The sequence below is a fragment of the Eurytemora carolleeae genome, unplaced genomic scaffold (genome assembly GCF_000591075.1).
Source record: "Eurytemora carolleeae unplaced genomic scaffold, Eaff_2.0 scaffold1039, whole genome shotgun sequence".
In the NCBI taxonomy this organism is placed as follows: Eukaryota; Metazoa; Arthropoda; class Copepoda; order Calanoida; family Temoridae; genus Eurytemora; species Eurytemora carolleeae.
In genome coordinates, this window is record NW_019396937.1 from 104,188 (window position 1) to 118,284 (window position 14,097).

Below are 14,097 nucleotides of genomic sequence, written 5' to 3' on the forward strand. Positions count from 1 at the left end.
TATGACAAAATTACAATTTATTGAATTTCTCTTTGTTTGAATTTACAGTTTAAAAATAACTCATCACGTGGACTTATTAAGACATTAAATTTTCTAAAAATGCTGGAATAAAACAACTAAAAAATATGTTTACGAAAAATAATATCAATCGAATAATACAGATATTATATTTATCAAAAATATATCCAATTACAGCCCAGGCCCTTTCATCTTTGAAAATCCAAGATGGCCGCCATCTAAATCCATGAGATGAGTGCCTACTCTTTGTACTCTATATCAGTTTGGTCCAGTACCTCATATTCCTCCATCTCCTCCTACAAATATAAATTAATGGGACTGTTTTGTAATTTCAAGTGCAACTCTATTCAAATAGGGGCACAACAACCTTTACAACAATACCTTGATACCTTTATCTGATCAATAAAATATCGGAGTATATTTGATTCTGATAATGACCTCTTACGACCTCTAATGACCTAAATGACCTCCACAAATGAAAATGTTTTAACTATGGCTTTATGCATATCAAACGAAAGCTAGGAACCCCAGGAATACAGTAGCAGCAACAAATCCAGTGTTTGGCCTTCTAATGACCTCTAATGACCTAAATGACCTCCAAAATTAAAATGTTTTAACTATGGCTTTATGCATATCAATTAAAAGCTAGGAACCCCAGGAATACAGTAGCATTTTCATTTTTGGAGGTCATTTAGGTCATTAGAGGTCGTAAGAGGTCATTAGAAGGTCAAACACTGAATTTGTTGCTGCTACTGTATTCCCTGGGTTCCTAGTTTTCGTTTGATATGCATAAAGCCATAGTTGAAATATTTTCTATTTGTGGAGGTCATTAGAGGTCATTAAAATTCAATTTGATTTTATTTTAGGAATTTCGATCACTAATTAGGCCCCCCCCCCACATCAGATGTGCCAACTCCACCATCCCCTTTCATAAAATTTTATAATTAAAAGTTTTTAAAAATTACAGTTATGATATTCCTGCTAAGGATATTGGGTGTGAACGAAAAAAAAATGTTTGCTGACGAAAAAAAAAAATATTTGTAGGATCAAAAATAGCCTATTTTTTGAAAATGGCAAAATGAAAGCTATTACAAAAACTTTTTGACGACATCTTTTTTCATGCTTTCTTCAAATAGGTCTTAGCTTTGCAAAGCTCCTTTCTAGTCTGGTTCCGAAATTGACACCAGTTTATATCTTTGGAGTTCTCTTAGAAAAGATGAAATACTAATCAAATTCAAAATAAGAATCAAAATGAGAATTAAAATTGCACCAATCCCCTAAGAGGGTCCGGGTGTGTGTGTTGGGGGCGGNTAAATTACTTACGCATCAACTATTCCAGCGAGGAATACTTGTCTGTGTCCTTTTCCAAGCATTACAGTACACATGTTCCTATCAGCTTAAAACAAAAGCTAAATCCCATAAAACTTCTTAGATTCAGATATAAAGACACCGTCACTGATAAAATAAGGGAGAAAAAAACCAATGAAAAATATATCATAACACAACCCCGCAGTGGTATATTGCTTCAAAAATACCCCTTTAGATCTATAATAGGGATTAAGTAGACATAATAAATTTAGGTACTAGAATAATTGATAACTGTCCGTTGGTGCCTCTAGTTTTACAGTTACATATTGTGACAGGTCAAGAACTACTTTATAGCAAACAAACAAATCCGACCTATGTTTACAATCTTTGTTATTGTGTTGAATCGATTCCTAACTCGTCACAGGCAACTGTTACAGAATATTAGCGGATTAATAAAAATATTTACCGCATCCTCCTCCTCGGTGTCCCTGATCAGATACACACAATGGTTTGCTCCAGTTCCAACCTTAACAATTATCCATCTTTAACTAGATCGATGAACTATCTCCGCCGGTTCAAATATTGAAAAGCGGATTTAAAGTTAAAGATTCAGGAGGATTTGAATCGGTGATTCAGGATTTGAACCGGCGGGACGTAGTTCAGCGACTTCTCCCATTCATAATTTTCGGTCCCTGCTTATATAAACTTTAAATTATTCTTTCATTTCATTACCAGTGTCAGTCAGACCATACAAGGTTTATAATTCTAGAAATTTGCTTCCATGTGGCATTTCCAATTCACAGTTGAAACTAAACATTTTAGTCTAATTAACTTTGATTTTTGCATAAAAAACGTGTGGATTTATGAAGCAGAAAAAATTAAGGAAATTGCCAGAATTATATACTTATCAAGATAGAGGTAAAGATGATGATAGTCACTTCCAAGTAGATAAAACAGATATTGTTGTAAATAGTTCATGCCACTTTAATGGTCGCCTGAAGTCTATAGTTCATTTTTAAACATTCTATTAGTTCACCTTCAAAATATTGGCGTACTCAAACTCCTTCGATTTCTTAGGAACTCCTTGATTTCGGAACTTTTCTCCAGTTCCTAACTCTCCATAGCAGGGTCCTAACAATAGAAGAGTTTGATAATAATGTTCCTAACTATCCATAGCAGGGTCCTAACAATAGAAGAGTTTGATAATAATGTTCCTAACTCTCCATAGCAGGGTCCTAACAATAGAAGAGGTTGATGATAATGTTCCTAACTATCCATAGCAGGATCCTAACAATAGAAGAGTTTGATAATGTTCCTAACTATCCATAGCAGGGTCCTAACAATAGAAGAGTTTGATGATAATGTTCCTAACTGTCCATAGTAGGGTCCTAACAATAGAAGAGTTTGATAATAATGTTCCTAACTATCCATAGCAGGGTCCTAACAATAGAAGAGTTTGATAATAATGTTCCTAACTATCCATAGCAAGGTCCTAACAATAGAAGAGTTTGATGATAGTGTTCCTAACTATCCATAGCAGGGTCCTAACAATAGAAGAGTTTGATAATAATGTTCCTAACTCTCCATAGCAGGGTCCTAACAATAGAAGAGTTTGATGATAATGTTCCTAACTATCCATAGCAGGGTCCTAACAATAGTAGAGTTTGATGATAGTGTTCCTAACTTGATACATTTATAACGGGACTATAACAAACAAGTTATTATCATGCAAGTATTAATAAGAAGAACCGAATCAAAGTACATTTCAAATCATGAGATCTTATTTGAAAATCATGTTTTTTTAAGTTTTCAAATCGATTGTTGAAATTGATCTATATGAAAATAAGATCTAGCTTTTTTTTCTGGACGAAAGCAATTTGAAACAGCTTAGGAGACAATAAAATGTCCATTTGATCAAATCTTTTAATCATATATTCTTTCCTTTCAATATACAATCTTTTATCTGATTACCAAGTCACAAAAAATGGTGATTATTCAATCAACGTCAATCAAATGTTGACGGGATATACCTGTGTTAGTCTGCATGACACTTCCATCATCTCCAACATGATTCCAACCCTTCTTGAAGAATCCAATATCCCTAACCAAACCAAACCACACATTTTTACTGTTATTTAGACCCCCCCTACCCCTTCCTCATTGGGGACAGGGGATGGAAAGTGTGGTGCCCCTTTTCGTTAAAAAATCCGAACCGTAGGGGCTAAAGGCTCGAATCCGAACCGTAGGAGCTAGAGGCTCGAATCCGAACCGTAGGGGATAGAGTCTTGAATCCGAACCGTAGGGGCTTGAGGCTCGAATCCGAACCGTAGAGGCTTAATTCCGAATCGTAGGAGCTAAAGGCTCGAATCCGAACAGGAGGGGTTAGAGGCTCGAATTCGAACCGTAGGGGCTAGAGGCCCGAATTCGAACCATAGGAGCTAGATACTCGAATCTTCCCCCTTTCCCTTGTTTTTAATCGTTCAGGAACGTTTATAAAAACTTTTGATAAAAATATTTTGAAACTGTCATAAGTTAAGGTTTGTTAAAAAAAAAATGAATAACTATCTTAAAACGATCTTTATGAACACGTACGTTTTGTTTCGTTTTCCCCTCTATTTTCTGACAGGATTAAAAGCCATAATGTGAGAAAATCAATGTTTGGAATAAATAATTTTGAAAACAAAGGCTTTTCGAACACTAGGGAAAAAACGACGATTTAAAAATGTAACAGAGAAATGCACGTCTCTATGTGGGGTTAGCCATTATAACTTATTGTCTATGTTTATTTGTACTTTAAATACTTAAGTTATTGAAGATGGAACTTCAAGAAAGATTTATGTTCCACCAAATCAAACTTCTTAATCGAATTTTTCTTTGCGTTAGCTTGTTATTAGTATGTATAAATAAATACAAGGACACCTCATCTTCCACCATAGGCGTAGCCAGGGGGNNNTAAGTTCCCCCCCCCCCCCCTTCCCTCTAAATTATGAAATAAATTAATGTGTAATCCCTAAGACCAGCGTCCCCGAATTCAAAATACTGTTTTGGTACCATATTCGCTTCCTTCTTCAACCTGAATACATATTCTTTCCAGATTAATATTGCCTCAGCGTAAGATGAATGAGTTAAAAAACAATGTTTGTTTTTACAGAGAACATCAAGATCAAAGGCGGAACAAAAGGTTTTGTTGAAGGAGGAGAAGGGGTGAGAAGGGAGGGAAGAAGGAGAAGGGAAATAAAATAGTTTTCCTGATAAATTACTTACGCATCAACTATTCCAGCGAGGAATACTTGTCTGTGTCCTTTTCCAAGCATTACAGTACACATGTTCCCGCAGTACACTTCTTCAATCTTACCCCTAGAGTATAGAAAGAATACATAAATAAATATGAAGAATATGAAAATACAAATAATTTTAGCGTTTCAAAAGTTTCCGGTTATTTTTTTTAGCGATATCCTTAAATTTTAATTAGGCATCAGCCAATTCCGGGGTCATGTGGAACCAATAGGTTCAGCTGTATTGTACCCAGGTAGGTACTAGAGCACCTATAGTACAAACCTTGGATGATCTAAGCTCTGTACCCAGGTAGGTACTAGAGTACCTATAGTACAAACCTTGTATGAGCTAAGCTCTGTACCCTGGTAGGTGCTTGAGTATCTACAATACATACCTAGGATGATCTAAGCTCTGTACCCAGGTAGGTACTAGAGTATCTACAATGCATACCTTGGATTATTTAAGCTCTGTACCGAGGTAGGTACTAGAGTATCTACAATACATACCTTGGATGATCTAAGCTCTGTACCCAGGTAGGTACTAGAGTACCTATAGTACAAACCTTGGATGATCTAAGCTCTTTACCCAGGTAGGTACTAGAGTATCTATAGTATACACCTTGGATGATCTAAACTCTGTACCCAGGGGTAGGTACTAGAGTATCTACAATACATACCTTGGATGATCTAAACTCTGTGCCCAGGTAGGTACTAGAGTATCTATAGTACATACCTTGGATGATCTAAACTCTGTACCCAGATAGGTACTAGAGTATCTACAATACATACCTTGGAAGATCTAAACTCTGTACCCAGGTAGATACTAGAGTATCTATAGTACATACCTTTGATGATCTAAACTCTGTACCCAGGTAGGTACTAGAGTATCTACAATACAAACCTTGGATGATCTAAGCTCTGTACCCCGGTAGGTACTAGAGTATCTATAGTACATACCTTAGACGATCTAAACTCTGTACCCAGGTAGGTACTAGAGTATCTAAGGAACATACATTGGATGATCTAATCTCTGTACCCAGGTAGGTACTAGAGTATCTATAGTACATACCTTTGATGATCTAAACTCTGTACCCAAGTAGGTACTAGAGTATCTACAGTACATACCTTGGATGATCTAAACTCTGTACCCAGGTAGGTACTAGAGTATCTCCTTGGATGATCTAAACTCTGTACCCAGGTAGGTACTAGAGTATCTACAATACATACCTTGGATGATCTAAACTCTGTACCCAGGTAGGTACTAGAGTATCTGTAGTATCTCCTAGTCCTGTCCTACCATAGCTTCCTGCTCCCCAGGTGAATACTCTATATACCATTAAACCATATTCATTTTAGCCATTTTTTAAATCTAATAAATTTTGAGAAGATTCAATATTTTTCTTCAAGGCCAAAACTTTACCCCACCATGTCTTTATTAATACGAGTTTTTAAAATGACTTTCTCTATTTGCTCAATTCACAACGATACCGTTCATCAATCATCTTAGTAGCAATATCATCGTTTTGGCTTTCTTTGTCAACTTTCCTTGAAAGTTTCAGCATCACAAAAGTTTGAGATTAAAAAAGATGATATTTCCGTAATTTTAAGGACAAGGTGTGAATGGGACATCATAAATGGCAAGCCTTTTGAAAATGTATCGACAGTCCCTTGCTGAAAAAAGAAAAGTACGATAAAAAAAACCGATATTGCTTTGATCTAAAACGTGCACGGATTTTTCGGGAAATGAATCTCAGATATTTGGTAAAAAATGTCAATTCTAAATTCTGTCAAAGCTCACTGAATTTTTTTTAGTCAACTCCGCTTTAATTTTTTCCTCTTTTTTAAAAATAAATTTTTTATTACAATTATTCAGTTTTAATACAAATAAAAAATTATAAGAAAGAAAAATAAGGAAAATTCCAATAAATTCCAATCTAGAAATATCAAATAAATATTTATTGGATCCAGGATTTGAAAATAAATAGAATTATCTCATATTGAAATAAATATTCATAGCACAGGATGTTCTGAGTTCTTTTGTGCGGTTTTATTACTTCAGTTCAGAGTAAATTTTATTTTAAATTAGGATTGAAATAGCTAGCGAGACAAGTTCCAAGAAAATAGTAAAAAAATATAACAAAGTTAGATTAGATTAAATTCATGAAATAAAAAAGTAGTTTCGAACGAAAATGATTTCCTGGACATTTCGTCGACCATAGCAGCATGATGTGATCCTGCAGCTATACTCTTTATACGCATCATCTGCAGTACATTAGTTGTTATTGTTAATACGCATCATCTGCAGTACATAAGTTGTTATTGTTTACACGCATCATCTGCAGTACATAAGTTGTTATTGCTTATACGCATCATCTGCAGTACACAAGTTGTTATTGAATACACGCATCATCTGCAGTACATAAGTTGTTATTGCTTATACGCATCATCTGCTGTACATTAGTTGTTATTGAACACACGCATCATCTGCAGTACATAAGTTGTTATTGTTTATACGCACCATCGCAGTACATTAGCTGTTCTTGTTTATACTTACCATCTGTAGTACATTAGTTGTTTTTGTTTATACGCATCATCTGTAGTACATTAGTTGTTCTTGTTTATAAGCATAATCTGCATAATTCAGTAGGTTAGTTGTTATTATTCACGCGTATCATCTGCAGTACGTTAGTTGTAGTTAATTATATCATCTGCAGTACATTAGTTGCTATAGTTTAAACGCACCATGTGCAGTACATTTAAAATTGTTATTGGACATACGCATCATGTGCAGTACATTAGTTGCTAATGTGTATACGCATCATCTGCAGAACATTAATTGATATTGAACATACGCATAATCTGCAGTACTTAAGTTGTTATTGTTTATACGCATCATCTGCAGTATATAAGCTGTTATTGTTTATACGCATTACCTGCAATACATTAGTTATAATTGTTTAAACGCATCATATGCAGTACATTTGTTTTTACCGTTTATAAGCATCATGTGCAGTACATAAATTGATATTCTATATATGAATCATGTGAAGTACAGTAATTGTTGTTTTTATAAACATTCCCAAACAAACAATATATTGATGTATCACACACGCAAAAAATAATAAGATTTGTACACAACAAGCAAACAAACATTTTCATGAAAATTTTAGCGAATAAAAAGATAATTCTTGACCTGCAGAGATTTGGTTTTCTTAGTTTTCGCATCTCTCTCGTAAACCCTGGATAAAAGATCCATTAAAAGCCGGATATATAAATAAAATAGAGGAAACTAGTAAACAGGAAATACACAACATATTGAATCAGAACTTAGATCTCACATTCAGAAGAACGGATATCTAAGTAATTTTAAATCCAAATTTTCCCCCACCCGTCAAATTTTTTCTTTCCACCACCCAAATTTTAATAAATTTGGAATTTTACCTAGTGATTTTGTGGGGCTCAGAGATACCTGCATAGCGCATCTTAACCTAAAAATATTTGATTTCTTGAAATCTTGCAAACCTCTAAAAGAGCTTTTTAGATAAATAATATCTCTAAGATGACGATAGATAAAACTGAATATCTCTAAGATGACGATCGATAAAACTGAATATCTCTAAGACGATAGATAAAACTGAATATCTCTAAGATGACGATAGATAAAACTGAATATCTCTAAGATGACGATAGATAAAACTGAATATCTCTAAGATGACGACAGATAAAACTGAATATCTCTAAGATGACGATAGATGAAACTGAGTATCACTAAGATGACGATAGATGAAACTGAGTATCACTAAGATGACGATAGATGAAACTGAGTATCACTATGGCAAATATAGATATAAATGAATATCTCTCACGCAAGAAGACTAACTATTTACCTTTGCTTCAGCAGCGTTATATGCTCCGTCTGTACCAGTTCCACATTTACCAAACTCCTGTATCAGAAAATTTGTATCTTAAGATTATCTGCAAACTTTTAAAAACTAAAATTTATCCAAATAAATATTCTCCAAAAAATATTTCCCCCCCCCCCAGAAGTTATTTATGCTTACTCGAAAAATAAATGATTTTTAGGGAGAAATCAATGAATTTTTAGGTAAAAATTATCAAAATGAAAAGTAAAAGTGGACAAATAAGGATTTTGGACGGGTTTAGAGTTTCCGCAAAATTCTGAGAAGCTTTTTAATTACAAAATGTTTTTTTTCTTAGCTTTTGATTTTCTTCAACTTTACTAAATTTTGACCCAAACCAACCTGGGATCCAAAAGTCCAAACTAGTTCCGAAAAATCCCAGAAACCAACCTGGGATCCAAAAGTCCAAACTAGTTCCGAAAAATTCCAAAACCAACCTGGGATCCAAAAGTCCAAACACATCCCTCAACATCAAGCAGCATGTTGAAGTCCATTCCAGAAGAAATCTAAAATAAACAAATTAATAAATTTAACAAATCCAGAATATAACGATAATTTTTAAAAAAAATAAGTTTTTGTTGTAATCTTATTAAAATCAAATCTTGATGTTCAAAATTTTCAGTTCAGATATTTAGAAAGTAGTAATAAAAAACTTACATACCTTAATTACAGGGGGTCCGGAGTAGTTAATAGGAGTTAGTTCTAGAACTCGTTCTATACTGTTAGTTTCAAGCTCCTCTCGTACTCTACCATTGTTTACTAACATAGACAGATAGATATAGATAGATAGATAGATATATGTTACATATGGATGTATAGATAGACGTTAGATATGGATAGATAGATGTTAGATTTGTAAAGATGTCAAGTTATGGAAAGATAGATAGATGTTAGATATGGATAGATATATGTTAAATATGGAAAGATGTTATATGTATACTGTATAGAGGTTAGATATGTAGACTGGCGCTGTAGGACAAGTGACATAGTGCCGTATAGACTATAGATGGATAGATGTTAGATATTGATAAATATATTTTAGATAGATAGACAGATTGTTGTCAGATATGGATAGCTAGATGTTTGATCTGAATAAAACGAACAAACAATCAATCAATCAACCATCATTCCGTTGAAGTCAGGACTGAGACCTCATCAAAAATAGCCACAATGGCTATTAATAAAATCTCATTTCTCTAGATAACAAAAATTCAGCCCCCCTCCCCCGGACAAATTCCTCTGAATACGCCCCTGATATATGTATATAGTATATCAATCAGATATACTATAAACTAAATATATATGTTTTGAGTACAAATTTCGTTCATCCAAGATTTCTCTTAGATTGTTCCACGAATCTACCAATCCAGCATCGACGACATAAAACCATAGTAATTCAATAATAAACTCAATTTCCCAGGATTTTTTAGATTTAACAACTTTTGAATACCAGACATTAGTACCTAAAATGGCCATCCTAGAGTTTCTCGAGAAAAAATTTACGAAAAAAACTAACAATTTCATCCTGGTCATCACTCAGGGGTGGCTTAGGGGTGTTATTGGCTAAACAAATTTGAAATATTTTTTTCAAAATTTTTTCTTTTCAAATTTTTCAAAAAAAATTCCCACGGGCAACGCCGGGACCTTCAGCTAGTATAATATAAAATAAACAAGTTCAAAAGATTGTTTTCTAATTCCAATGTTGGGTTTAAAAAAACAATCTTTTATTTTTAAAACTTTTCTAGATGTCAAACCCAGAAGAATATTTCTGAATAATGTATCTCATTCGGAAGTTAAATATATTAAGAAATGATAACTAATAACTTGTACCTTGTACCTAATAAATAATAAACGAGGTTAAGTCTAAAAAGTAAATATGTAGATAATTCATTACTTCACATTCAGTTCTACACTCAGCTCGGTTACACAAAAAAGTTAAAAGATAAAATAGATTCACGGATGCACATGGAAATGTGTTGGGGGGGATGTCTACCACAAAAATACCCTTTATACGCCCCTGAATACATCTATATTTATCCCCCTCCTACAAGATGGGAAAGTCTTTACCTGTAGTTGACTTCATCTCTCCCTGCCCACACTGACCGTCAGTATTGTCGCCGCAGGCGAGTACCTCACCTCTAGAGGTCAGTAGCAGGGTATGCTAAGAAAGTTATATAAAAGAATTTTCACTTTTGAAAATTTTCTCAACTATTTTCAATCAAAATTTAACGGTGCACTTTAAACTTTAACTAATAAATTGAAAAATCTATTATGCATCGATTTTAGAAAACTTCCTTACACCTTCTACGTACTTCTAATAGTTGAATTATTTGAGAGGTTAAGCAAATCAATAAGTATCTCGGAAAGATGGCCGACTCGACAAATAAAAGGATATGATGCATACCTTTTGCCCCCATTTTTTTCTTTCAAATTTTGTTAATGAATTGAAGCAGATTTAAGTTGGTTAAACTGTATCGTCGCCGTCCTGTACTGTACTGGTTAATGTTATGATTGAAGGATGTAAGGATTCTTAGAAGCCTGTATGTGAAAAATTTTAAATTTGACAAAAACAAAGACCCATGAAGCTGGCAAGAAGCATCACTCGTTGAAACATTAAAAAAAGGAGGGAACAGAAAAGACCAAAATATTTGAACATTTGACATTTATTATGAAATTTTTCGAAAGTGTACTAGCTTTCTAAGAATTAACTTATTTTAAATTGTTATTTATATTAAAAAAGTTGAATAACATACATATTGAGGAAGTAAAAACATGTCTAAACCAAATAAAGATAGTACATATTTTTCCTACCCGCTTACTCAGAGCCACCATAACGATAATATGTCCAGTAGGACCAGTATTCGGCATTGGAGTTGGGACCCGTCGGTTCTTCAGATCTCCCTAAATAGATAAACAAATAAATAGATGGATTGATAGATAGACAGTTAAAAATAGGTAAATAGGTAACTAAATAGAGAGTTTGGTTGTTAGATAGGTAGAAAGATATATATCTGATATAAAGGTAGATAGATGGAAAACTAGTTAGATATATAGGTATATAGATTATGGATACAGGGTTTCCCAAAAAAGTATGAAACTTCAGAGAGTACAGTACGGAATATTTTCACATGGAAACATCGTCTTTACAGTCTCATCCTTCATGGATAACCCTAGGGATAGGTTAAGTTAATTTTAGAAAGGTAGATATATAGAAAGATGAATAAATATGAATATCAGATATGGACTAATGTAAAATTAATATGTATTAGACGAATCATATGATAGTACAATTTCCAAATACTTAAATCCTTAATTTTTTATTTAGTCCCACAATTTATGGTCCAAACGTTTGATGTAAGAAATAGTAAATGATCTTTTGTTGAGTTTTTACGCATAGATTTTTACAACATTATCTATTTAATTAAGTATAAAAAGTTATTGATAACAGTTTTATTGAATGATAACAGAGATAATAATGATACCTGTCCCAGCTGTCCAAACTCGTTATTACCCCAGGACCAAGCCTGACCATCCTCGTCCACAACTACCACATGTCCTGCATCCTAAAACAAATAGCAATTCCTTCATTTTCAAGTAAACCTCGAACAAAATCAGATTAAATCATATTTTATCTGAATAAAATGATAATTTTTTGACAATAAATATACAGATATAAAATAAAAAAGAATTACTGCAGCAGAAGGACTTAGATAGCAAAGAGATGTATCACTAAGCCCCCTAATGTGCTTGAAAATTGACTTTTTTTGCTGGCAACGGTGACAATTTGCACTAGGCTGGTTAACAGGCACGCCATAACTAATAATTCTTTATAAAACAACATTTAGAGACTTGAACGAACATAAGAAAACAACTAACTAGCAAAGGTTTCATAGTCATCAATTCAGAATTTGTTACTGCGAAATTTTAACTCGGGATTTAGAGTAACTCAAGTCCCGGAGACAGTTAATTTGAATAAGTAGTACAATAAAGTCAATTTCACTAATTTTTAGCATTTTTTCACAACTGGAAAAGGAATACAATTCAAGAATTTTTTTTCAGATTTTAATTAATAATCGTTTTCAAAATTTTATTAACCTCATTTCAAATAACTTTCATGTCTGAATCAAAATATTCTATTTCTAAAGGAATTCTTTAAAAATCAATTGAAATTTTTTTCAAAAAGGCGTATGTTCAACCTGTGAGCTGCCAAGGTGGCGGATCCTGATATCCTTGAAGGCAGCGAGGAACATGGGCTCGTACACGTTCTGCTTGCTGTAGTAGAAGTCGTCCTTCAGCTTGCAGGGCTTGTTCACCTATTTACAAGATAAATTGAAGTGAACTAAGTTTTTTCTTGTAATAATTTTATGTCACAAATCAAGCAGCATTTCATTTACCATTTTTTTCTAAATAAATACTTGCGAAGATTTTCCTGTTTTCCTTGGTGGATTTCCAAAAAAATTAAAACTCGAAAGTTTATGAAGAAACATTTCAAATTTTTACAGGTCATAAGCCTAAACTAAGGTCATGTGAGGTGAAGTTTATTGGATATAAAAAAGAAACTGAAAAGCCAAATAAATGCAGATTAAAATGCATTTTCACGTTTTTCGAATTATAAAACTGATTTTCTGACATTCTATTCATGCTTCTGCATTGATCTAAACAATTAATATATTTTATTGTCTGAAAATCTTTATAACGAAGATGCAAGTTCTCATACACCAAATCTGCAGCGGTGCATTACGCGCAATATCTTTTCAGGAATTTTTACACGACCTTCCTCTCTCCTTTTGCATTTTCTAAGATTTACATAAGTAATTTCCGTTCTGCAAAATTGCTTTTAGCAAAAAATTTATTTTATTAATTCTTTAGACTATTTTTAATTGTGAAAAAATTATTTTGTATCAGTAGAACAAAACTTCCAACATAACAGAGTTTCTTCAAATATATTTGTAATTATTCATCCTTGGGTTTCTGGACTGTCTAAAAATATCAGCAGACTTGGATTTTTTTGCAAAATATTTTCTTAACTAACGGATTGATCAGTTAAGCTTTTTAAAAGAGAACACATTTTTGCACCACAAAAATAAGTGCTCGCACGATTATATAACACGCTACAATTGCACAGTACAAACTGCATAAGTCTATAAAGAAAAAACCATTTATGAAACTATTATGGTTATTCAAGTTTATAAGACATACGATACAATTAGGGTGACTCGCAAAAATTCTCCCAAATAAAGATTTAATTTATTCGAAAAAATAATGGCTTGTTCATCTACCTACTCAGGTAGTTCGATGTGAGTGGGCACGTACACAATAGCAGTACTATTTTCAAAATTTTAAAAGGGGATGGTGGAGTTGGCACATTTGATGTAGGGGGGGGGGGGGCCCTGCCTTCATTTTTGGTTCAAATCTTCCAATTTTTTGGATGCACGCCTAATTAGGGTTCGAAATTCCTATAATAAAATCAAATTGAACTTTAATGACCTCTAATGACCTCTAATGACCTCTAATGACCTCCACAAATAGAAAATATTTCAACTATGGCTTAATGCATATCAAACGAAAGCTAGGAA

General features: G+C 33.4%; 1 protein-coding gene across 3 annotated transcripts in view; it reads right to left on the reverse strand.

Moving 5' to 3' along the window:
- The window catches only part of LOC111710316 (protein RCC2 homolog), a 14,982-nt gene continuing 885 nt past the window's right edge, over positions 1–14,097 (reverse strand). Inside the window, exons 2-18 of one of the 3 annotated variants that reach the window (XM_023484377.1) lie at positions 12,718–12,834; positions 12,004–12,084; positions 11,333–11,422; positions 10,589–10,682; positions 9,183–9,280; positions 8,959–9,027; positions 8,489–8,545; positions 8,043–8,089; positions 7,795–7,840; positions 6,799–6,863; positions 5,829–5,927; positions 4,591–4,683; positions 4,337–4,399; positions 3,357–3,427; positions 2,363–2,457; positions 1,793–1,852; positions 1–314 (exon numbers count right to left, since the gene is read on the reverse strand). In XM_023484377.1, the coding sequence (XP_023340145.1) occupies positions 258–314; positions 1,793–1,852; positions 2,363–2,457; positions 3,357–3,427; positions 4,337–4,399; positions 4,591–4,683; positions 5,829–5,927; positions 6,799–6,863; positions 7,795–7,840; positions 8,043–8,089; positions 8,489–8,545; positions 8,959–9,027; positions 9,183–9,280; positions 10,589–10,682; positions 11,333–11,422; positions 12,004–12,084; positions 12,718–12,834 (1,302 nt within the window). In that variant the 3' untranslated portion in view covers positions 1–257. Of the gene's footprint in view, positions 315–1,792; positions 1,853–2,362; positions 2,458–2,803; positions 2,975–3,356; positions 3,428–4,336; positions 4,400–4,590; positions 4,684–5,828; positions 5,928–6,798; positions 6,864–7,794; positions 7,841–8,042; positions 8,090–8,488; positions 8,546–8,958; positions 9,028–9,182; positions 9,281–10,588; positions 10,683–11,332; positions 11,423–12,003; positions 12,085–12,717; positions 12,835–14,097 lie in introns of those variants that run through there. The other 2 variants (XM_023484378.1, XM_023484380.1) reach the window with 2 other exon arrangements.